The 27,037-nt window shown below is 41.8% G+C and overlaps 1 protein-coding gene across 1 annotated transcript in view; it reads right to left on the minus strand.

Annotated features, from left to right (window-relative positions):
• Window positions 1–1,285: 1,285 nt before the first annotated feature.
• The window catches only part of LOC100561398 (neuron-specific calcium-binding protein hippocalcin), a 44,993-nt gene continuing 19,241 nt past the window's right edge, over window positions 1,286–27,037 (minus strand). Inside the window, exons 2-4 of the mRNA XM_062962655.1 lie at window positions 22,012–22,409; window positions 8,345–8,450; window positions 1,286–2,799 (exon numbers count right to left, since the gene is read on the minus strand). Of these exons, the coding sequence (XP_062818725.1) occupies window positions 2,702–2,799; window positions 8,345–8,450; window positions 22,012–22,389 (582 nt within the window). The 5' untranslated portion in view covers window positions 22,390–22,409 and the 3' untranslated portion in view covers window positions 1,286–2,701. The remainder of the gene's footprint in view (window positions 2,800–8,344; window positions 8,451–22,011; window positions 22,410–27,037) is intronic.

Genomic DNA, 27,037 nt, shown 5'->3' on the forward strand with positions numbered 1-27,037 from the left:
ACCCAGTGTACCCATCACCACCGGGTAATAATAATAATAATAATAATAATAATAATAATAATAATAATAATAATAATAATAATAAATATTGAGGCTGGGAGGCCATCTGTCAGGGGTGCTTTGCTTGTGCTTTTGGTGCACAGAGGCAGAAGGGGGTTGGACTCAATGGCCCAAGGGTTTATTATTATTATTATTATTATTATTATTATTATTATTATTATTATTTATTAATATTGCTCAGTTGCCAACTATAGTCTGGCCCTCCAACGGTCCAAAGGATCGTGAACTGGCCCCCTGTTTAAAAAGTTTGGGGACCCCTGGTATAGATGGAGACTGTTATGTGCCTTCAAGCACTTTCCAACTTTTGGAAACCCTAAAGCAGGGTTATTAAACTCATATTCATAGAGGGCCACATCAGCCTTATTATGGTTGCCTTCAAAGGGCCATTGAATCCATGGATGGACAATCTGTGGATACAGAGAGGCAACTATAATTTATTTTACAAAGCGGTCGGTGCTTTTAAATATTTACCCAGTTTGGGTTCTCAAGTGTCATTGAACAACAGATCCCATCACTTTATCCGCTTAGGATAATGGAGATTGCAAGCCAACAATTCTTGTGGGTTTGAGGTTTGTTAAGGTTAAGGTCTGGCATCATCTCCACAAGCTTTGCATCTCAATCCAAACTTCTCTCCTGACTAAACAGAACAAATGGTAGCCTCCCAGATGTTATTTATCACAACTCCGATCATGTCTAATAATAAGGAATACAGGAGTTGTCATCCAATATCTTATGGAGCCTCCAGTGGCCTAGGGGATAAAAGCCTTGTGACTTGAAGGTTGGGTTGCTGGCCTGAAGGCTGCCAGGTTCGAATCCCACCCGGGGAGAGCGCAGATGAGCTCCCTCTATCAGCTCCAGCTTCATGAGAGGACATGAGAGAAGCCTCCCACAAGGATGGTAAAACATCAAAAACATCCGGGCATCCCCTGGGCAACGTCCTTGCAGACGGCCAATTCTCTCACTCCAGAAGCAACTCCGGTTGCTAATGACATGAAAAAAAAAATCCAATATCTGAAGAGCCACATAAAATGACAAGGAGGGCTGGATTTGAACTGCAGGCATAGAGTTTGACACGTATCCTAAAGTGATCCTATCAAGGGGGGTTTCTGGAGCTGACAATATGTGACTTGCCTAATGTCAACCAAGACGTTTTCATGGCCAAGCGGGGATTCGAACCCAAGTCTCCATAGAGTCTTAGTCCAATGCTCAAACCATGAAACTGCACTGAATTTCAAGATTTATTCAGGGGAATATTGTCATCGTTTTGCCTCCCTCTGAGGCTGAGAGAGTGTGACTCACCCACAGCTGAATAGGGATTCGAACTCTGAATACTAATGCTCACACCATGATATTGTTCACATAGGAATATCACTTGGGTCGAAGCAATGATCCAAAGCAAAGAGTGTAAACACAGCAAATGGGTTCTCGGTTTGAACAACTTTCAGGGTCTCTACCACTGCAATGCTAGAAATTTAGGGGATGAAGGGGAATTTCATTGGCAGGGTTCTTATGTCTTAATGCCTTTATTTTGCTCCTTTGAACTACAATTCTGCTCCATTCATTATCAAACAGGATTATTTTGTTCATGGTTATTTGGAAGCACCTTCCATTGTAATCCCAGCAGTTTGCAACCATTAAAGTAAGTGAGGACAAAAGGAAATGGTAAAGAGAGAGAAAAAGGGACATTTTAAAAGCAACCAAAAAAGTTAGATGGCAGAGCATGAACTGGGATAATTCTGGCGAAATTGGGACTGTTAGTATAAGGAATGGGTTTTGTCCAAAATAAGAAGCCCATTTCCAATCCACAAAGCCACCTCCCGCATTTTGTAGCTCTCAAATTCGTTTTCAAATTACCCTCTCTTCTTTGGGGCCTCTAAAGGCCACATAGTCCATCCTGTGCAAAGAGAACAGAACAGTGTCCGTTTTGCTGGGCCAAACCATAACTATGAAGGAAGTTGGACTCTATAAACAATGCAAACTTGTACATGTTGTGCTTAACTTTACAGAATATATATATAGAGATATAGATATATATCTCCACTAGCCAAAGGAGAGGGGCCAAGACCTTCTCCATCATACACACACGCATACACACGCACTCACTCACCCCATTGCTTCTACATTGGCACCCCTTTGACGTGGCTTCGAGGGCTGTTTTGGACCCGAATCCTCCCTCGATTTTGGAACAAACCGGAGACAGACAGAGCATGCATGCAGCCGCCACGGTCGTCGAAGTGTGCTGGACACACGTACGGACACACAAGCAACATGCAACCGAACCCCAAGGAGGTTGGCGGGTGAGACGGAGACCCCAACGTCCCCTGGAAAAGGAACCCCTCGGCCTCCCCAGCGGGGTCAGCATTCACACAAAACTACCGTGTTTGGGATGGAGGGATTTGGGGGTAACGGAAGGGGCTCCCTGGCAGTGCCTTGACTCGGCAGTAGTGGGGGGACATGTCCGGTTTCTCCGCAACGGGGGCACGGGAAGCCGGTCGCCTCCCTGTGAGCCGCGTGAGGTGGATGGTGGTTGTCATGCCGCGGTGGTTTGTTTTGGGGGTGCTTTGACTTATCCCCCGCTTCTCTGGGAGGCTGGCTCCTTGGACCAGTCGGTCGCGCAGGCGGAAAGGGGACGGAGGAGGTCTCAGAACTGGGAGGCGCTGCTGGGGTCGCACTGGAGCAACCGCACGATGGAGGGGTCGCTCTTGGCGCCTTTGATGAACTCCTCCAGGGACAGTTTGCCTGCAAAGGGAACAGAGGAGAGAAGAATTGGGAATTAAGCCGGACATTTGAAAGGCACAGATATAGGAAGCTTGAGAACAGTGCATCGGAAAGGGATCTATGAATCTGAGTAGAGCACAAACAGAGCATGGGCCAAGAGTATGGTGCGGCAGCAAAAAAAGAACAATGTTATTTGAATGTACAAGGGTTGAATGAAAAGTAATGCCTCCACCTTCGTTACTTGGGTTTGGATGGGAATATTTTAATAAATCAAACGCAGAAATAATCCTTAGAATGTGCTCTTTAACTACTACTATTCACTTTTACAAATAATCACCAGATAATTGGATACATTTCTGCCAACGAAGCCATCATGGAAGAAGTTGACACTCTGTTTTTGCAACGAGCATCTCAAAGTACCCATCGTGCACAGATCTTCCAATAGCCAAGCAAAGCAATAATGTGATCCACACGTTCTTGTGAAATGCTAATTATGCTTGAAATTTCTGAGTGATACGATGATCGTCCTGAATCAATCTGTCAACCTTTTGCTTGTGAAACTCTGTGGTTGCTGTCACAGGACGTCCAACTCTGTTTGTCACGCAAGTCAGATGTCCCCACATCAACATCTTTAAACTTACTCGCCCAACGATGCACAGGATTCACATCAACACAATCACCATAAACAGCTTTTATTCTCTGATATATCTCCTTTGGGGTGACACCTTCTGCTGTCAAGAATTCAATGTTTTATTGTATCGAGAAATTAGAATCTTTGTTGTAATAAGAAATGTATGGAGTTGCTTGGCAACCTCTCAATAAAAATTATTTTTTTTTAAAAAAAAGAATTCAATGACTGCACGTTACTTAACTCGCATTGACTGTCCGTCTGTGCATGGTTCCATACTTTGCACTTTAACAGCACAGCTGTTCAATGCTAAGGCTTCCCGCCAAATGCAACTGTAGAGGAGAGTCTACTGAACAAGCCAGTACCTGCTGCATATCAGGACTGCCATCTGTTGAAGAGTTACGAAGGTGGAGGCACTACTTTTCATTCAACCCTCATACTATACTTAAGTAGTAAAAAGGGAATCATAAAATGGATGAGGCCTGTTGTGAGAAGAGTCCATGGAAAAGGGATCTAGAAGTCTGAGTAGACCACAAACGGAACATGAGCCAACACTGTGGTGCAGCAGCTAAAAAGGCCAATGCATTTCTAGCTTGCATCAAAAGAAGTCTAGTGTCTAGATCAGTGGTTCTCAACCTGTGGGTGCTCGATGTTTTGGTCTTCAACTACCAGAAATCCTAACCGCTGATAAACTGGCTGGAATTTTTGGGAGTTGTAGGTCAAAACACTTGGGGACCCACAAGTTGAGAACCACTGGTCTAGATTGAGGAAAGCTATAGCCTCCTCTGCAACACTGGAACCACCATCCAGTGTTCAGTTCTGGGCACCACAGTTCAGGAAGGAGAGGGACCAGATGGAAGGTGTCCAGAGAAGGGAGACCGAAATGGCCAAAGGTCTGGAAACTATGAATCCCTCTGAGAAGCACCTTCAGGAGCAGGAAATGATTAGCTTGGAGAACAGGAGACTAAGAGTGGACCTGTGAACCATGTTGAAGTATTTGAAAAGGATGAAGAGGTGTCAGGATTCAGTACTGCTGCAGCGGCATTACATAGGCTTTTGCTTTGAAATCCAGTTGCACTCCGTTGTCGTTCATCTTCAGGGTTGCAAAACACAAGCCGTGTGCAATCCCACATGCGGAGATTTATGCCCTACAGCCCCAGTGCCTGATCTTGCATAGATAGCTACCAGGGCAGAGGAGCATGGCTTGTTTACATGTTGGAGACCACGAAAGGATCAGGGCTCTGTTGTGACAGATTGTGATGACCCTCTTGCGCAAGGAATGTATGGAAACTGTGAAGCAATGGATAGGAATGGCTGAGGGCACTACGGCCTGAAGCCATTTCTAAAACAGGTTCTTCTTGCTGCGTTGCATTTTGTTTGGGAATGGCACGTCGCTCCTTTTGAGCTGGAAGTGGGCACGGAATGGTTATGGCTGGTGGATAGTGTTTTGAAACATACGAGGGTTGAATGAAAAGTAATGCCTCCACCTTCGTAACTTCTCAACAGATGGCAGTATTGGTACTGACTTGTTCAGTAGACTCTCGTCTACAGTTCCATTTGGCGGGAGGCCTTAGCATTGAACGGTTGTGTTGTTAAAGTGCAAAGTATGGAACCCTGCGCAGACGGGGAAGCCTTAGCATTGAATGGTTGTGTTGTTAAAGTGCCAAGTATGGAACCCTGCGCAGACGGGGAAGCCTTAGCATTGAACGGTTGTGTTGCTAAAGTGCCAAGTATGGAACCCTGCGCAGACGGGGAAGCCTTAGCATTGAACGGTTGTGTTGTTAAAGTGCCAAGTATGGAACCCTGCGCAGACGGGGAAGCCTTAGCATTGAACGGTTGTGTTGTTAAAGTGCCAAGTATGGAACCCTGCGCAGACGGGGAAGCCTTAGCATTGAACGGTTGTGTTGTTAAAGTGCCAAGTATGGAACCCTGCGCAGACGGGGAAGCCTTAGCATTGAATGGTTGTGTTGTTAAAGTGCAAAGTATGGAACCCTGCGCAGACGGGGAAGCCTTAGCATTGAACGGTTGTGTTGTTAAAGTGCAAAGTATGGAACCCTGCGCAGACAGTCGGTCAATGCAACTTAAGCAACGTGCAGTCATTTAATTCTTGACAGCAGAAGGTGTCACTCCAAAGAAGATTCCTGAGAGAATGCAAGCTGTTTATGGTGATTGTGTAGATGTGAGTCTTGTGTGTCATTGGGCGAGTAAGTTTAAAGATGTTGAGGTGGGAACATCTGACTTGCGTGACAAACAAAGAGTTGGACACCTTTGACAATAACCACCGAGTTTCACAAACAAAAGGTTGACAGATTGATTCAGGACGATTGTCACATCACTCAGAGAGAAATTTCAAGCATAATCAACATTTCACAAGAACATGTGGATCACATTATTGCTTTGCTTGGCTATTGGAAGATCTGAGCACGATGGGTACTGTGAGACATTGGTTGCGGAAACAGAGTGTCAACTTCTTCCGTGACAGTTTCAGAAAACGTGTTCATTGTTGGCAGAAATGTATCCAATTGTCTGGTGATTATGTGGAAAAGTGAATAGTGGTAGTTAAAGAACACATTCTAAGGATTATTTCTGTGTTTGATTTATTAAAATATTCCCATCCAAACCCAAGGAACGAAGGTGGAGGCATTACTTTTCATTCAACCCTTGGTTAATGCAATGGGACCCAGTTTAATGCAATGGAATCTTAGGAGCGGTAGTTTGGCACTCTTTGGCAGAGAAGGCGAAAGGCCATGCCAAACTACAGCTCCCAGCTTCTACAGCTTCTATGACATTGAATTGCAACAGTTCAAGTGGTATCAAACTGAATTAATTTGACAGTGTAGATGCAGTGCAGAACAGTGCAACCTTGGAAAGTGGCCTTTGGGGGGTCATTTCTGAGCATGGCATCCAAGTGCACCTTCTTTCTCCCCTTTGTGCTATTGATCGGACACGGAGGCGCTTCCTTTTCACACTTTCACACCAGCAATTTGTTTCTTGTGGCACTTTCCGGATCATTAGCTGATCTCTTCCATCTCAGCAAAGATCCATTATGGGTTTCGATCTGAACTTTAAAAGAGCTCTCCAAGGTGGTGAACCTGTTCAAGGGTCATCCTTGGTGAGTTCCTAATAATAATAATAATAATAATAATAATAATAATAATAATAATAATAACGCATCATCCGAAAATACATCACACAGTCCTAGACACTTGGGAAGTGTTCGACTTGTGATTTTGTGATATGAAATCCAGCATGTCTATCTTGTTTGCTGTGTCATAATGAAATAATAATAATAATAATAATAATAATAATAATAATAATAATAATAGGTTACCGTGAGTTTTCCAGGCTGTATGGCCATGTTCCAGTAGCATTCTCTCCTGACGTTTTGCCCAAATCTATGGCAGGCATCCTCAGAGGTTGAGAGACCTCACAACCTCTGAAGATGCCTGCCGATAGATGTGGGTGAAACATCAGGAGAGAATGCTACTGGAACATGGCCATACAGCCTGGAAAACTCACAGCAATCCAGTGATTCCAGCCATGAAAGCCTTTGACAACACAATAATAATAATAATAATAATAATAATAATAATAATAATAATAATGTGGTCCCGGTGGTGATCGGCACATTGGGTGCCGTTCCAAAAGATCTCAGCTGGCATTTGGAAACAATAGACATTGACAAAATCACGATCTGCCAACTGCAAAAGGCCACCCTACTGGGATCTGCGCGCATCATCCGAAAATACATCACACAGTCCTAGACACTTGGGAAGTATTCGACTTTTGATTTTGTGATATGAAATCCAGCATATCTATCTTGTTTGCTGTGTCATAATAAAATAATAATAATAATGGAAGTGTTCAACTTGTGATTTTGTGATACGAAATGCAGCATATCTATCTTGTTTGCTGTGTCATACAATAACAACAACAACAATAATAATAATGTATTTCTTCATTTCTAAGAAGCACTGTCCCCCTTCATATGAACACATCTAAAAAGAAGGGATGTGTCTTAGAATTGCAGGTGCTTTTCTTATACATAAATAAAGCTTTTTTCCTCCCTGTTGGTGATACTGAAATGAGTGCAATTAGCATCTTACAATCACTGTTGTCTTAGAAACGAAATGTAGTTATTACTGTTATATTTACACCCCACTTTCCTCTCTTAAACAAGACTCAAAGCCGTTCCCAACATGGAAACCAATACAGTTTAAAACCTGCAACATAGAAATATGAAAATGGATTTAAACATAGAATTGTGAAAAACAAATCACATAAAACCATGAAAAGAAAAGGGCTAAAATAATTCAGGTTCAGACTGAAATCCAGAACGGATATAACTGTACAGATGCCACCAGCAATGACGGGAATCTTGCCTCATTACAAAGACTGTTTTTCAAGGTGAATTTTCTATCTGCTTTTCTCACCTCGAAGCAGGTCAACGAGGCAATTATTATTATTATTATTTTATTATGACACAGCAAACAAGATAGATATGCTGGATTTCGTATCACAAAATCACAAGTCAAACACTGTGTGATGTATTTTCGGATGATGCGTGCAGATCCCAGTAAGGTGGCCTTTTGGAGTTGGCAGATCGTGATTTTGTCAATGTCTATTGTTTCCAAATGCCGGCTGAGATCTTTTGTCACGGCACCCAGTGTGCCCATCACCACCGGGACCACCTGCACTGGTTTCTGCCAGAGTCTTTGAATAATAAGTTGCTATTAATAATAATAATAATAATAATAATAATAATAATAATAATAATAATAATAATATTTATTACCTTTGGCCCTGAATTTCTTGCGTAGGTCACCTCTCTGTCTGACCCAATTCCCCCTCTTTAAAAACCCGCTGTATTTAATCAGCCGCTTGCCGGATTTAGCCATGAGGTCCGTGTCCTAATCCCTTTTCTCTCCCCTCATTTACCATCGTTGTTGGTATCCATCTGTCGGAAGATTTTCTCCGTCCGCTTCTCCGGGGTCGACTCGTCCTCCGGCATCTTCATCACCGACGAGACCATTTTGTAGATGGCCTGCAAGGGAAAAAAATAGAGGGAAAGAAGCCATTGAGATGAGCAGATCCCCGCAAATTTCCACTCTCCGGATGGGGTTTCCCATGTCAGCGGAGAGGCGAATCCGTTCCGGGCTTTAATAGGAGTTTATGCCAGAACTCCGCAACCCAAAATGTGGAACGGATTCACTGCTCCGCCAAACTATGAGTTGCTGTGAGTTTTCCAGGCTGTATTACCATGTTCCAGGAGCATTCTCTCCTGATGTTTTGCCCACATCTATTGCAGGCATCCTCAGAGGTGCATCTACATTGCAGATTTTATGCAGTTTGACACCGCTTTAAGTGCCACGGTTCAATATTATGGGATCCTGCTGCTCTGCCGCAATGTGAGTTGCTGTGAGTTTTCTGGGCTGTATTGCCATGTTCCAGGAGCATTCTCTCCTGATGTTTTGCCCGCATCTATTGCAGGCATCCTCAGAGGTGCATCTATATTGTAGATTTAATGCAGTTTGACACTGCTTTAAGTGCCACGGTTCAATATTATGGGATCCTGCTGCTCTGCCGCAATGTGAGTTGCTGTGAGTTTTCCGGGCTGTATTACCATGTTCCAGGAGCATTCTCTCCTGATGTTTTGCCCACATCTATTGCAGGCATCCTCAGAGGTGCATCTATATTGTAGATTTAATGCAATTTGACACCACTTTAAGTGCCACGGTTCAATATTATGGGATCCTGCTGCTCTGCCGCAATGTGAGTTGCTGTGAGTTTTCTGGGCTGTATTGCCATGTTCCAGGAGCATTCTCTCCTGATGTTTTGCCCGCAACTATTGCAGGCATCCTCAGAGGTGCATCTATATTGTAGATTTAATGCAGTTTGACACCGCTTTAAGTGCCACGGTTCAATATTATGGGATCCTGCTGCTCTGCCGCAATGTGAGTTGCTGTGAGTTTTCCGGGCTGTATTACCATGTTCCAGGAGCATTCTCTCCTGATGTTTTGCCCACATCTATTGCAGGCATCCTCAGAGGTGCATCTACATTGTAGATTTAATGCAGTTTGACACTGCTTTAAGTGCCATGGTTCAATGTTATGGGATTCTGCTGCTCTGCCGCAATGTGAGTTGCTGTGAGTTTTCTGGGCTGCATTACCATGTTCCAGAAGCATTCTCTTCTGATGTTTCACCCACATCTATTGCAGGCATCCTCTGAGGCTGTATAGATTTAATGCATTTTGACACTGCTTTATTTGCCATAGTTCAATGTTACAGGGTCCCGGGAGTTGTAGTTTTACAAGGTTTTACCATTACAAACGCAATATTCCATAACGCTGAACCATAGTGGTTAAAGTGGGATCAAACTGCATTAATTCTATGGAGTAGATGTGCCTTTATAGCCTCGTCTGGAGGGGTTTCCTCCTTTCATTTGAAGGTTCATGAAGTTTCGCATCTGTCCGAGTCTCCAATCCGAATGCGAACAGAGGAGAAAAAAGTGGATTAAACAAAAGAAGCATTTGAAAAATACTCTGTGTGCAATTTCCCTGAAGACAGCGAGCATCAAATAATTAACATCCAATATGTTGAAGACAGGTTTCTTTGGAAGGAAAAACACAAACATCCTTTGGAAATACTTACTTAACCTCCATCCCTCACTTTGAAGAATTTGGATACCATTTGTATGGTCTCACATCATCATCATGGCTAACAACAACAACAACAACAAGAACAACAGTGTGTTGTTCTAAGGCTTTCATGACCGGAATCACTGGGTTGCTGAGCGTTTTCAGGTCTGTATGGCCATGTTCCAGAAGCATTATCTCCTGACGTTTTGCCCACATCTATGGCAGGCATCTTCAGAGGTTGTGAGGTCAGTTGGAAACGAGGCAAGTGGGGTTTATATATCTGTGGAAGGTCCAGGGTGGGAGAAAGAACTCTTGTCTGTTGGAGGCAAATGTGAATGCTGCAATTAAATCACATTGATGAGCATTAAAAAGCCTTGTAGCTTCAAGGCCTGGTTGATTCCTGCCTGGGGGAATCCTTTGTTGGGAGGCATTAGCCAGCTCTGATTGTTTCATGTCTGGTATTCCCCTCCTTTCTGAGTGTTGTTCTTTATTTTCTGTCCTGATTTTGGAGTTTTTTTAAATACTAGTCGGCAGATTTTGTTCATTACCTGGCCCTGATTGTTTTGTGACAGATTGTTTCACAGATATATATATATATACAGATACATATCCCCACTTGCCAAGTTTCCAACAGATCTCACAACCTTTGACAATGCCATAGATATGGGTGAAATGTCAGGAGAGAATGTTTCTGGAACACAGCCATAGAGCCCAGAAAACTCACAGCAATCCAATAATAATAGTATGTTTGTTTACACCCCACTTTAAAAACAATGCAATATAATATAAACATTGAAATAGAATTAAAGGTACAGGAAGAGGAGAAGCTGCAACTCTTGGCCCCAGGAACAGAGAAAGAAAGAAAGATATCAGAGGGATTCCATTTGGAAGAAAGGAAATCAAAGTACTGTACAATACTAATTTGACATTATAGTAAGGGCTGCAGCAACAGCAGGGGGCGATATAGAGCCAGGCAGAAAACACAGGAAGGTAACGGGAAAGATTTTGCTGCATCAAAGAAAACCCAACATCCCTTTTCAGGCAATGAGTATTGCTTTTCATGCTGACTTTCTTAATTGCATGGGAAGACCATGTCTCAATGTTTAATTCTATTTTAATTTTTGTCTCTTTTCAAATTGCATTGCATTGCTTTTAGTGTTAGCTTTGGGTCTCCTTCTAGAGACATGAAGTGGGATAGGAATAACAACAACAACAACAACAACAACAACCACAACAACAATTTTCCACTGCTGTCCATTATTGACATACAGCCAGCCCGCTGAATCGAACAGCTAAATCTCCCAACAAAGGATTCCCCCCCCCCCCCAGGCAGGAAGCAACCAGGCTTTGAAGCTGCAACGCCATTCAATGCTAATCAAGCTGGCCAATTGCAACATTCACAGCTGCCTCCAACAGACAAAAGTTCTTTCTCCCACCCTGGACTTTCCACAGATATATAAACCCCTCTCGACTTCATTTCCAACAGACCTCACAACCTCTGAGGATGCCTGCCATAGATGTGGGTGAAAGGTCAGGAGAGAGTGCTTCTGGAACATGGCCATAGAGTCTGGAAAACTCACAGCAACCCAGCGATACTTGAAATATTTTCAACAGCTTGAAAATATTTCGAGTGAAATCCAAAAACTTTTGATTTTGCCATTGGATATAATGGGACTTGATTATATAATGGATTTTGGTGCCTGGAACCAAAGCTAATGATCCGCTATAACTCCCATTTATTTTCTGGCCAATAGTGTTTTATGGAAAAAGCAATTTCTGTGCATTTATCTAAGACTTTTTTTAAAGCCAAGGGATATTCCTTCCATCTTGTGGCCATGAGTACCACATACTAGACATTTCATTATTTTTTCTTATTTTTTCCACTGCAAAACGAATGCAGTTCTACACCTCTTGAACTGTAATTCTAGGAAATCATAGGAGTTGTAGTTTCCTGTGAGATTTGTGGAGCAAAAAAAGGTTTGCTTGGGCTGTATCGCCATCAATCCTTTACCTGGATAATCTCCTAATAGGCTTTTTTGGAGGGATATCTGTCACAATCCCCTTTTCTCCGAAATTCTCTCATTTCGGTCATGGAAAAAGCAAAGCAGCAGGGGGAGAGGCCGAATCCGGTCTAATCTGCCCCTTTTTATAGTTCGAGTTTTGGGTTTTGCTAACAGCAGTGGTCGGTTGCTGTTGTTATGGGCCTTGGAGTCTCATTAATAATATGCATTAATGAGATTTGAAGGCCCATAATAACAGCAATTGATCATTGCTGTTAGCAAAACCCAAACTGCAGTAATTCTACAGTGTAGATGCACCTTGGAGCCTTAACTTTGTACTGGTGTTAAGTTTTGTAAGCAGCCTATGGCCTGTTAAAAAGGCAGGAAAGAAATATAACAACAACAAGAACAACAACAACAACAATAACAACAACAAGGTCATGGTTACTGTTCTCCTCCGAGGAGAAAAAAAGTGGGGTATATAAACTTAATAATAAACACAACAACAGCAATAACAATGGGTTGCTGTGAGTTTTCCAGGCTCTATGGCCATGTTTCAGCTTGATGTTTCACCCACATCTATGGCAGACATCGTAGAGGTTGTGAGGTCTGGTGGGAACAAGGCAAGTGGAGTTTATATATCTGTGGAATGATGTCCAGGGTGGGAAAAAGAACTCTTGTCTGAGGCAAGTCTGAATGTTGCAGTTGGCCAGCATAATTATATTGAATAGCCTTTCTGCTTCAAAGTCTGGCTGCTTCCTGCCTGTGGGAATCCTTTGTTGCAAGGTATTGGCTTTGTTGTTTCCTGTCTGGAATTCCCATCTTATAGATAGATAGATAGATAGATAGATAGACAGATAGACCCCACTTGCCTGGTTTCCAACAGACCTCACAACCTCTGAGGGTGCCTGCCATAAATACGGGCGAAATGTCAGGAGAGGATGCTTCTGGAACATTGGCCATACAGCTAGGAAAACTCATAGCAACCCAGTGATTCCAGCCACAAAAGCCTTCGACAACACAATAATAATACTGTTTGTTCTTGGATAAATGAATTATCATTTGAGAGCAGCTTGGTAGCAGATAATGTATCCCTATAAAACCAAAAGCACTTTGGAATGTTGCAATTGGCCATTGATTACATTAACTAGCCTTGCAACTTCAAAGACTGGCTGCTTCCTGCCTGGGGGAATCCTTTGTTGCGAGTGTTAGTTGGCCCTAATTTTTTTTCCTGTCTGGAATTCCCGTTTTTTATATAGATAGATAGATAAACCCCACTTGCCTGCCATAAATGCAGGCGAAACGTCAGGAGAAAATGCTTCTGGAACATTTATTTATTTTATTTACTACATTTATATCCTGCTCTTCTCACCCCGAGAGGGACTCAGAGCGGCTTACAAATCAAATGAACATACAATATATTATTAGCATAGCACAATATAAGCATTAAATTACTATATTGTACTATATCATTATATGGTAATATTATTAGTAATATTACATTTAATATATAATATATAATTAATATTATTATATTGTATTTTTAGGTTAGGTAAGGTTTTCCCCTGATGTTAAGTCCAGTCATGTCTGATTCTGGGGGTTGGTGCTCATCTCCATTTCTAAGTCGAAGAGCCGGCGTTGTCCGTAAACACCTCCAAGGTCATGTGGCCAGCATGACTGCATGGAGCGCCGTTACCTTCCTGCCAGAGCGGTACCTATTATCTACTCACATTTGCATGTTTTCGAACTGCTAGGTTGGCAGAAGCTGGGGCTAACAGCGGGAGCTCATTCCGCTCCCGGGATTTGAACCTGCAACCTTTTGGTCCGCAAGTTAGTAGTATAATATTGTATAATATTGAACATTGGCCATACAGTCCAGAAAACTCACAGCAACCCAGTGATTCCGGCCTCGATAGCCTTCGACAACACAATAATAATAGTGCTTGTTCTTGGATAAATGAATTATCATTTGAGAGCAGCTTGGTAGGAGATAATGTATCCCCATAAAACTAAAAGCACTTTATGATCAATGGGAGGAAAATCTAGAAATCTAGGTTCAAAGAGCCCCTTTTGCCTCAATTTCCAGTAAAGGGATCCCATCCCAAATTTGGGGTGATCAACCTCATAGGGGTATCATTTGTTCATACGGATCTTTCCCAAATTGGGGAAACCCTAAGGGGCTTTGGGAGCCTCTCAATGTTATTCTCCCAGTCTTTTTTGCTCGAAGAGTGTTTTCCACCTCTCCAGGTGTTCTGGTTTCTCCTTGCCAAGGGCATTTCGGAGCCTCTTGGTTTATAAATATCTCGGAGACCCAGTTTGGAGCGAGCTCCGTCTCTTTCTTTCCCACCTGGAACGTGGCTTGCAGCCATTTCCTTTGCAACCTGAGCTACTTTTCTCTATTCCGTGGGGTTCCCGATGTTTCTTTGCTTGGAGCTATAGGTCACCCACATCCGGCATGAATCCCATCCTCAGGTGGGTTCCTCCAACCCTCAGACAGAGGAATATCCCACATATATATCCACTTAAATGGCAAAAAAATGTAGTTTTTCACTGTCTTACAAGCCGGGAGGGTCCATCTACGCTGCAGAATGCATATACTGTAGTTTGATCCTACTTGAAAGATGCTCTCTCCATTTCCGTGGAGGGTTTGCAAGGTGTATTAGGATGCTTCTACACTGTAGGATTAATCCAGTTTGGCAACACTTGTACTGCGATGGCTCAATGCAATGGCATCCTGGGGTTTGTAATTTGGTGTGGCCTTGAGTGTATCTACACTGTAGAACGAATGCGATTTAATAGCCCTTATTTATTTATTTTATTTGCTACATTTATATGCCGCCCTTCTCACCCCGAAGGGGACTCAGAGCACCTTACAAATTAAATGTACATACAATATTATATTAGCATAATACAATACTGGTAATAAATTACTATATTGTACTGTATCAATATATTGTAATATTATTAGTCATATTACATGTAAAATATAATATATAATTAATATTATTATATTGTATTATTAGTATTATATCGTATTACAACTACAGCATTATATGTTTTAATGCTTATATTTTTATATTAAAACATTATATGTTTTAATGCTTCAACTGCCCTGTCTCAGTGTTATGGGATCCTGAGAGTTATAGTAAACCAGCCCAGGTCGGATTGAGCGCCCGACCATTAAATAGCCTAGCTCGTTGTTTACCTAAGCAACCCGAAAGATCGTTGCATCTCTTGAGTATGAAATTTAGGTACCGCTTTATGTGGGGAGGCTAATTTAACTCATTTATGTCACCATAAAAACATCCATCAGCGTGCAGAAGAACGAGGAAGTACTCCATTAAGGACTTGGTGTCACAGTGGATGATGAAGCAGCAGCAGCTTCTCCTGTGGCAGGAATCGAGCATAGCCTCATGAAGCCAGAAGATGGAAAATGTTAAATTGCCTCTGTGTCCCTGTCTGTATGTCGTATGTCTAATGGCATCGAATGTTTGCCTGGCGGATCACAATATACAGTAGAGTCTCACTTATCCAACATAAATGGGCCGGCAGAACGTTGGATAAGCAAATATGTTGGATAATAAGGAAGGATTAAGGAAAAGCCTATTAAACATCAAATTAGGTTATGATTTTACAAATTAAGCACCAAAACTTCATGTTATACAACAAATTTGACAGAAAAAGTAGTTCAATATGCAGTAATGCTATGTAGTAATTACTGTATTTACGAATTTAGCACCAAAATATCATGATGTATTGAAAACATTGTCTACAAAAATGCGTTGGATAATCCAGAACGTTGGATAAGCGAGTGTTGGATAAGTGAGACTCTACTGTATATATACATGGCAAACATTCGATACAGTTTTCTGGACTGTATGGCCAATGTTCAATATTATACAATATTATACTACTAATAATACAATACAAGGGCGGAATATAAATACTGTAAATAAAATAAATAGTTTTCCAAGCGTTCTCTACCAAACCCCAGAATTCTATAGCATTGAGCCGTGGAAGTTCAAGTGTTGCCAAGCTGCATTCAGTCTACAGTGTAGATACATTCTTTATTTCTATGGAAGGTCTTAGGGTTCATCTTCTACACTACAGGGTTAATATAGTTTAACACCACTTGGCTCAATGCAATGGGAATTCTGGGATTTGTAGTTTCAGTGTGATCTTGGGTGCATCTAGAATGAATGCGCTTTGGCACTGCCATGGCTCCATGATACGGGATCTTTGGGAGTTGCAGTTGCAGGAGGTGAAAGGCCTTGCAAAACTACATCTCCCAGGTGCATTGTTTTAGGCACCTTGTGTCATAGGTAAGCTGCCCCGAGTCCCTTCAGGGAGATGGAGGCAGGGTACAAAAATAAAAGTTATTATTATTATAAAGTTATTATTATTATTCCATAGCATTGGCAGTTAAAATGCTATGGGCTGTGGCGCTAGGCCCGGGCTGTGGCGCAGGCTGGAGAGCAGCTGCAATGAATCACTCTGACCAGGAGGTCATGAGTTCGAGGCCCGCTCGGAGCCTATGTTTGTCTTGTCTTTGTTCTATATTAAAGGCATTGAATGTTTGCCTATATGTGTAATGTGAGTCCCCTTTGGGGTGAGAAGGGCGGAATATAAATGCAGTAAATAAATAAATAAATAAATAAATAATAAAATGGGGTTAAACTGCATTCATTCCACAGTATAGCTGCACCCCATGGGATATATTCCCTAACGATGCCATTAAACATCATGTGCCAACTCAGAGCCGCACAGTTTGTTATTCGCCCACAGATGCGCAGAGAACATATTTTCCTATTTGGGAATTAAGAAAGAAATCTTAACTGCAGGAGCTGTTCCCAGAACAAGGTGAAATGGAGGAGTTATTCCTTCTCATCTACTTAAGGAACATTAAACCTTGCTAAACTCTAAATGGCACCAGATGCACCTAATATCTTACCAAACTACAACTCCCAGGATTCCAGAGCTAATGTGTGGCCAAAGTGCATACATTCTTCTGCCGAGAGCAAAACATCTTTCTAGAAAAAAGGAATAGGATGGAAATTTGGCTGATGCATGATGTCGGGCCAGGCTATGGCGCAGGCTGGTTAGTAGCCAGCTGCAATAAATCACTATGACCAAGAGGTCATAAGTTCGAGGCCAGCCCGTGTTGGAGTGAGCACCCGATCATTAAAATAAAAAATAGCCCTGCTCATTGTTGACCAAAGCAACCCGAAAGATAGTTGTATCTATCAAGTAGGAAATTTAGGTACCACTTATGTGGGGAGGCTAATTTAACTAATTTATGAAACCATAAAAATCATCCAGCAGCGTTTGGAATGAGGAAGTATCCAAGGACTCGGCGTCACAGTGGATGATGAAACAGCTGCTCCCCTTGTGGCTGGAATCAAGCATACCCTCTTGATGTTTCATGTCGATTTTAACGATTGTTTGTACTGATATTGATGTTTTTATTGGTATAATTGTTTTATTGCGGTGTTATTGATATTTTATTGTTTTATCAGGCCAGGCCCCATGTAAGCCACCCCGAGTCCCTTCGGGGAGATGGGGCGGGGTATAAAAATAAAGTAGTTGTTATTATTATTATTATTATTATTATTATTATTATTATTATTATTATTACCCTCAGGAAGCTGGAAGATGGAGAAGGTTAAATTGCCTCTGTGTCTGTCTCTGTCTCTATGTTCATATGACATTGAATGTTTGCCATGTATGTGTACATTGTGATCCGCCCCGAGTCCCCTTTGGGGTGAGAAGGGTGGAATATAAATACTGCAAATAAATAAATGTCCTTGCTCCCCAAATGCATCGCATTCCTGACCCCCCAGAAAACGCTCCACGAAAGCTCCTCGCTTTAATCAATCTAAATGGTAGATTAAACTCTCGCTGCTAATGGCCCACGCTTCAGATTAGTGACCCTTTGCGGCGTGGATTTCTCCCCATTCTCTAATTAGGGCGGCAAGCTTTAATCGGTTTAATCAGCGTATTAACCAGCCGGGGCTTCCTTGGATTAATCTTGGGGCGGGGGGGGGGGGGCTGGTTTTAATTGCCGGCGAGGCAGGTTTAATAGCCATGGCTCACCCAATATATTTCATTTTTCTTCCCACCCTTGTTTGGTAACTGCTCCGGGGGATGGAAGAGGACAATGAGTGGATGATAGGTTAGTATAGTCCAGTTGCACCTGTCAAGTAGAAAATTTAGGTACCGTTTTATGCGGGGAGGCTAATTTAACTAATTCAAAAGGTAAAGGTTTTCCCCAACATTAAGTCTAATTAATAATAATAATAATAATAATAATAATAATAATAATAATAATAACTTTATTTTTATACCCTGCCTCTATCTCCCCAAAGGGGACTCAGGGCGGCTTACATGGGGCCAAGCCCGAATAAAAACAATAGCAATATAAAACACAACAATAGACAAAAAAACATGCACAATTATAAAAATTTAAACATTATCCAGTAAAAACAAATGACAAGAGCTAATAAAAACATGGATTAAAATGGAGAGGTTGTAAAAGTAGACTGGGTAAGGTGCACCATATAAATATTGTGTCCGACTCTGGGTTGGTGAGCAGTACCTATTGATCTACTCACATTTGCATATTTTCGAACTGCTAGCTTGGCAGAAGCTGGAGCTAACAGTGGGTGCTCATTCCACTCCCCGGATTCAAACCTGCGACCTTTTGGTCCGCAAGTTCAGCAGCTCAACGCTTTAACACGCTGCGCCACAGGGGGTTCCCGAGTTGGTAATAATAACAATAATAATAATAATAATAATAATAATAATAATAACAACTTTATTTTTATACCCCGCCCCATCTCCCCGAAGGGACTTGGGGCGGCTTACATGGGGCCTTGCCCGACACAACAATATAATAACAACAAGACAATAAAACAAATATCCCAACAATAAAACATCAGCATCAATAAAACAGTCATAAAAATCAGCATACAGCATAAAATGTTAAAATGTTGGTGATAGGTTAGTATAAATAAATATAATAATAAGTAACTCGGGGCTTGCAAAAATATCTTGTCAGGAATTCCTCTTTTGGAGAGGTAAAATTGCAACAATCTGCTTTGATCTGTGACTTGCTATGAGATTATTCCAAAAATATAACACTTAAGGTTGCTACATTTGCAATTGCAGCCCAAAAGATCAGAGCTAAAGTAACAAAATTCATACTTGAGGTCAGAAATGGAAATGGTTTGGGATGCTGCAAATCAGGCACTGTCATTGTTATGTTTCTGCCATCATAATTTTAAAGAGCTAGTTTTAATTTTTGAATAAGTTTTAATGTTTATATTGGAAAATGTTTATAAAGGTTGTATATTACTGATGTCATGGCCTATGGCTAGTACATTAAACAATTCATTCATTCTTTTGGAGAGGTTCCAGGATGTCCAGTCTTGGATGCATTACATTGACCAGCCTCATTATAATTATAATTCTATTCTGAATGTTATTAGGTTCCTTTCACTGGGATATTTTAATCTAATGATTTTATCTTATATTGCTGCTATAGTCCCCCCACCTTTGAAGTTGACTGAATTGCATTGGTGGTTATTTGATATTATTACTGTTGTTTAAATCTTTGTTTTAACTTGTTTTATCATCTTGTGTTTTAAACTGTATATATTGTTAATGTATTTGCGCTGTTACTTTTGTAACATTGTGAGCCGCCCCGAGTCCCCACGGGGAGATGGTGGCGGGGTATAAATAAAGTATTATTATTATTATTATTATTATTATTATTATTATTATTATTATTATTAACATTGAGGCTGGGTGGCCATCTGTCAGGGATGCTTTGCTTGTGCTTTTGGTGCGCAGAGGCAGAAGGGGGTTGGACTAAGGGTCTCTTCCAACCCTCTTTTTTTATTATAAGTATGACACAGCAAACAAGATAGATCTGCTGGATTTCGTTTCACAAAATCACAAGTCGAACACTTCCCAAGTGTCTAGGACTGTGATTTAATATGGAGCAGAAACGAGTCCTCTTTTTTTTTCTTCCACGTTGCATATCTAGGTCCATCTATTGTGCAATGGATGCCTAGGTATTGTAATGTCATGGCAGCCCCCGGGTGAAGACAAGACGCTTTGAAGACAAATGTCCTATTTTCTGCGCATACCTTTGAAGGTTTATGTGGGAGGAGGAGGAGGAAGAAGGGGAGGAAAAGGAGGAGAAGAAAGACGTAAAAGAGGGGGAAGGGTGGTGGATGTGGGTGGAAAAAAAGAAAGGAACGAGGAAGAGGAGGAGGAGGGCATAATTTAAACCTGGAATATTGAGAATAATAATAATAATAATAATAATAATAATAATAATAATAATAATAATACTTTATTTATACCCCGCCACCATCTCCCCGCGGGGACTCGGGGCGGCTCACAATGTTACGAAAGTAACAGCGCAAATACATTAACAATATACACAGTTTAAAACACAAGAAGATGATAAAACAGAAGTTAAAACAAAAGTTTATACAACAAATCTGGAAGAAAAAATTAAAATACACAGCGGCCATCGATATTAAAGAAAACTGATAAAAATGCAATACAGGTGGTCTTATACTCCTGAAAAATTAGCAAAAATCAACAAAAAGAACTCCAACCTATGCTGGAAATGTGGGCAAAAAATAGGGACATTTTACCACCAATGGTGGACCTGTGAAAAAATAAAAAAAACTATTGGAAGGCAGTAAACCAAATAACACAAGAAATTATAGGCATTAAATTCAAATTAGAACCAGAAGCGTATCTATTAGGCTTTACACATCCAAAATTTAACAAAAATGAAGATAGAATCTTCTTTCACATAAGTACAGTGGCCAGACTCACATTAGCAAAAGTGTGGAAGGGGAAAAGACTTCCAACCACAGAGGAATGGCTGAGTAAAATATGGGATATAATTCAAATGGACGGCTTAACACAAAAGTTAAAAGAAGGGAAAAATAAAACCGACTGGACATGCTTTATAAAATTCAAGAGAACAAGAAGAACAGACCTTATGATAGACCTGTCCTACATATAAAAATGATCCAAACAGAAGGAGATTAAAGAATCGTCAAGAGCACGAAAAAAGAATCTCTGAAGCCAAGATGGGAAGTCAAACTACAAGCATTCTGGACTCCACCAACGATGGAATTGAACCAAACTTGTCACTCAGAACTCACATGACCAACAGAAAATACTGGAAGGGTTTGGTGGGCATTGACCTTGAGTTTGGGAGTTGTAGTTCACCCGCTTCCAAAGAGCACTGTCGACTTAAACAATGATGGATCTGGACCAAACTTGGCACAAATACTCAATGAGCCCAAGTGTAAAGTTTGGGGAAAAGAGACCTTTATATTTGGGAGTTGTAGTTGCTAGGATTTATAGTTCACCTGGTGGCACAATGTGTTAAAGTGCTGAGCTGCTAAACTTGCGGACCAAAAGGTCCCAGTTCAAATCCCAGGAATGGAATGAGCGCCTGCTGTTAGCCCCAGCTCCTGCCAACCTAGCAGTTCGAAAACATGCCAATGTGAGTAGATCAATAGGTACCGCTCCGGCGGGAAGGTAATGGCGCTCCATGCAGTCATGCCAGCCACATGACCTGGAGATGTCTATGGACAACGCCAGCTCTTCGGCTTAGAAATGGAGATGAGCACCAACTCCCAGAGTCGATCATGACTGGACTTAATATCAGGGGGAAATCTTACAATCAAAGAGCCAACAACAATAGAATTGGGCAAATTGGGTTTTTGGTGGGAGGATTTACCATCTGTTTCCAAAAAAGAAGAGAAGGACAGGTGAAGAGATATTTATTCAGCCTTCTCTGCCAAATGGGTTCCTAAGACCATCAGAAATATGTGTTTTCTGATGGTCTTTGGCGACCCCCCTGACACCCTTTCGTGACCCCCCCCCCCCAGGGGTCTCGACCCCCATGTTGAGAAACGCGGATCCTCCTCACCTGCACGATCTCCAGCATCTCCTCCCGGCTGATGTACCCGTTCCCATCCAGGTCGTACATGCTGAAGGCCCACATGAGCTTCTGCTCCAGCTTCCCCCTCGAGGTGACGCTCAAGGCGATGATGAACTCTCGGAAGTCGATGGTGCCGTCGCCGTTGGTGTCGAAGGTGCGGAAGACATGCTCGGCGAACTTGGAGGCGTCACCGTACGGGAAGAAGTTGGCGTAGATCTTCTTGAACTCCTCCACGTTGAGGATCCCGGTGGGACAGTCCTTCAGGAAGCCCTTATACCACTCCTGCAGCTCCAAGTCCGAGAACTCGGTGTTCTCCCGGAGGTCCTGCAGCATCTCCGGGCGCAGCTTGCTGTTCTGCTTCCCCATGGTTGGATCGGAGTCTTATACTGGAAACCAGGAAGGAAAAAAGAGTCAAAACAGGACTGCTTTCCATGTCAGTGGGATGGTGGATCCAGTCCAGGCCTTCGCCTTCACCTTAAAGGAGTTTTCTAAAGTACTGGACTTATTTGAGCAATATACCGTATATACTTGTGTATAAGATCCCTGGTGGCGAAGTGTGCTAAAGCGTTGAGCTGCTGAACTTGCAGACTGAAAGGTCCCAGGTTCAAATCCCGGGAGCGGAGTGAGCACCCACTGTTAGCTCCAGCTTCTGCCAACCTAGCAGTTCGAAAACATGCCAATGTGAGTAGATCAATAGGTACCGCTCCGGCGGGAAGGTAACGGCAGTCCATGCAGTCATGCCGGCCACATGACCTTGGAGGTGTCTACGGACAACACCGGCTCTTCGGCTTAGAAATGGAGATGAGCACCAACCCCCAGAGTCAGACATGACTGGACTTAAGGTAAAAGGTTTCCCCTGACATTAAGGAAACCTGGTGGACTTCCCACTTTGCTGACATATTATAGATTGAAATCAGTTTGCCACCACTTCAACTCCCATAGTTCAATACTGTGGGATCATGGGAGTTGTGGTTTGGTGGTGGACCAGCTTTATTTGACAGAGAAGACTAAAAGCTGTGCAAAACCTTCCATGAACCCATAGCATTGAGCCATGGCAGTGAAGTGCTCTCAAAATACATTAAATCTACAGTGTAGATGCATCTATGGAATCCACCAGCCACTTCTGGGTGGTACCAATGTATAATGGTATGCATGCTCAGACAGTCATCTTGGTTGATCAGGGCTCTAATTTGGGCTTTATAGGTAAAGGTAAAGGTTTCCCCTGACGTTAAGTCCAGTCATGTCTGACTCTGGGGGTTGGTGCTCATCTCCATTTCTAAGCCGAAGAGCCAGCGTTGTCCATAGACACCTCCAAGGTCATGTGGCCGGCATGACTGCATGGAATGCCGTTACCTTCTCGCCGGAGCGGTACCTATTGATCTACTCACATTGGCATGTTTTCAAACTGCTAGGTTGGCAGAAGCTGGAGCTAACAGCGGGCACTCACTCTGCTCCCCAGATTCGAACCTGCGACCTTTCGATCTGCAAGTTCAGCAGCTCAAGTGTGTGTGTGTTTCCAATGGAGAGCATCTGCCTTGGTCACACAACGTCTTCCTTGCAAAATGCCATTTCCAAAAGGCCACATGTAGTTCTCAAGATGGTCTGATATGCCGTCAATTAATTCTCTCCACCTTACGAGATAATGGAGTAAAGTAGATGGAAACAAGGGGGAAAAGTATGAAATCATATGACTGATTCAATAAAGGAAGCCCTGACAACCCTGACTTTGCAAGATCTGAGTATATCTTTGGAAGAGATGCTCCTTTGAGATGCCAGTTTCTCAGGGCACATGATTTACATCACCTTATATTTCAGGTATTTTTGTGGAATATTTTGCAAAGCAGGACTCTTGGTATCCAGGGATCTATTAGATCTCTTATTCAAAGACATGCCAGAGGTACCGTATATACTCGAGTATAAGCCGACCCGAATATAAGCCGAGGCATCTAATTTTATCACAAAAAACTAGGAAAACATTGACTCCAGTATAAGCCGAGGGTGGTAAATTTCAGAAATAAAAACAGATACCAATAAAATTACATTAATTGAGGCATCAGTAGGTTAAATGTTTTTGAATACAGTAGAGTCTCACTTATCCAACACTCGCTTATCCAACGTTCTGGATTATCCAATGCATTTTTGTAGTCAATGTTTTCAATATATCATGATATTTTGGTGCGAAATTTGTAAATACAGTAATTACTATGTAGCATTACTGCCTATTGAACTACTTTTTCTGTCAAATTTGTTGTATAACATGATGTTTTGGTGCTTAATTTGTAAAATCATAACCCAATTTGATGTTTAATAGGCTTTTCCTTAATCTCTCCTTGTTATCCAACGTATTCACTTATCCAACGTTCTGCCAGCCCGTTTATGTTGGATAAGTGAGACTCTACTGTATTTACATAAAGCTCAAATTTAAGATAAGACTGCCCAATTCTGATTAAATCATTATTCTCATCTTCTTCAAATTGAATGCCCTTATGTATCCTTTTAATAATAATAGAGTAAAATAATACATGTAATAATAATAATAATAATAATAATAATAATAATAATAATAAATACAGTAGAGTCTCATTTATCCAACATAAACGGGCCAGCAGAATGTTGGATAAGCGAATATGTTGGATAATAAGGAGGGATTAAGGAAAAGCCTATTAAATATCAAATTAGGTTATGATTTTACAAATTAAGGACCAAAACATCATGTTTAACAACAAATTTGACAGAAATAGTAGTTCAATACGCAGTAATGCTATGTAGTAATTACTGTATTTACAAATTTAGCACCAAAATATCACAATATATTGAAAACATTGACTACAAAAATGGCTTGGATAATCGAGAAACTTGGATTTTATTATTTATTTATTTATTTATTTATTATTTACTGCATTTATTTACTACATTTGTATCACACCCTTCTCACCCCAAAGGGGACTCAGAGTGGCTTACAAATTATATGTACATACAATATATTATATTATCAGCATAGCACAATATTAGCATTATATATTACTATATTGAACTATACCACTATACTGTAATATTATTAGTAATATTATATGTAATATAGAATATATAATTAATATTATTATATGGTATTATTATTAGTGTTATATTGTATTACGTTATAATATTGTCAATATTATATGTATATACAATATATTATATTATAAAACTGAGGGCGGGGGCCAGGTAAATGACCTCGGAGGGCCGCATCCGGCCCCCGGGCCTTAGTTTGGGGACCCCTGATCTAGATGGCTTCCATTGCTCTGACCTAGCAGAGAACACTATTATTTCCTAATGAGAGATGCAGCTCTAACAGTTAAAACAGTTCCTCTGCTTTTCCCAGGAACTGAATAATTTGGAAAGAGCTGGAATCTGAGGGAAGGGCCGGGCTCTATAGACAGCTGCGGCTACTGCTCACGACAGCTAAATGCACCTTCCATGTTCGGGAAGAGAGTGTTGCTCCAAAGCCTTTTGCAAGGGCAAAGCAGGGCAAGTGAGTTCTGTATTTACAACTCTTTGGAGAGCAGCAGGGTACAGGGCTATCCAGACTCAAGGGGGTCTCAGGATCAGCTTTGGATTTTTCCTGACCTTCATTGAGAGCACAAGATGGTGCTTAAGAGCAGGTTTGGTGGCCAATTTCCCACCTTTGGGACCCTCCAGAGGACTTGGCATAGAGACCGTCCCTGTGCTGGGCTGTGGCACAGGCTGGAGAGCAAGCCAGCTGCAACCAGCTGCAATGAATCACTCTGACCAGGAGGTCATGAGTTCGAGGCCCGCTCGGAGCCTATGTTTGTCTTGTCTTTGTTCTATGTTAAAAGGCATTGAATGTTTGCCTATATGTGTAATGCGATCCGCCCTGAGTCCCCTTCGGGGTGAGAAGGGCGGAATATGAATGCTGTAAATAAATAAATGCACAAAACAAACAACCACAGTTTTGCAAAGACATAAGTTATTTACGAAACTGATCCATCTCTTCCTCCAGGTCTGGAAGAATAGATGACAGCTTTGGAGGAGAACCTTAGCTCCTCTCTCCCTCCTTTTATCTGCTTGAGTGGGAAAAGCGAGGCCCATGGCTCTTATGGGATTGCAAAGAGGGTTTTTTGAAGACCTCTAAACATGGTGAAAAGCTTGTTTTCCACTCCTGGAAGCCCCTAGGAGCTGCAGGTTTGCTACCGTCTCCGGTTATCAAAGTGGTGAATTCATTCCAAGTTTTGGCTAGTATTGAATTTATTATTTATTTATTTATTTACAGTATTTATATTCCTCCCTTCTCACCCCGAAGGGGACTCAGGGCAGATAACAATGAACACATATATGGCAAACATTCAATGCCAACAGACAAACAACATATATAGACAGAGGCATTTAACATTTTTTTTCCCAGCTTCACAATTCCGGCCACAGGGGGAGCTGTTGCTTCACTGTCCAGTAGTGGCTGTACTTCCTCATTCCATTCCTTGTGTTTTGCTGGCAGTTTTATGATGTTTTAAATTAGTTAAATTAGCCTCCTACCTAAATTTCACTAATTGACAGATGCAACTGTCTTTCGGGGCTGCATAGGTCAACAGCAAGCTGGGCTATTTAATGGTCGGGGGCTTAACCCGACCCGGGCTTCAAACTCATGACCTCTCGGTCAGTAGTGATTTATTGCAGCTGGTTACTAGCCAGCTGCGCCACAGCCCGGCCCTGAAGGCACTTCCAAGCCCTCCTGGGGTTGGATTCGGCACCTTGGAGAGTTCTTTCAAAGTCCGTGCTTCAAACATGAGTTGCTTTATTGTCCACTAACATGGTAGACACCAGCCACCACTTCCTTCACAACAGCCCAGAAAACAAAATGGAAATGGCCATCTGGCCCTTTAATCTTCCCATTTTGGGGCAGGTTTTTGTACCTGGAGACTGGGTCACAACAGAGCTCCAGAAACTCAAGGAAAGCATTTATCTCTTGCGGATATCCTTAGGAGGTGTCCAAGGTGACAAAACCTTTCTGAGGTTGGAT

Source organism: Anolis carolinensis, unplaced genomic scaffold (assembly GCF_035594765.1).
Source record: "Anolis carolinensis isolate JA03-04 unplaced genomic scaffold, rAnoCar3.1.pri scaffold_10, whole genome shotgun sequence".
Taxonomy (NCBI): Eukaryota; Metazoa; Chordata; class Lepidosauria; order Squamata; family Dactyloidae; genus Anolis; species Anolis carolinensis.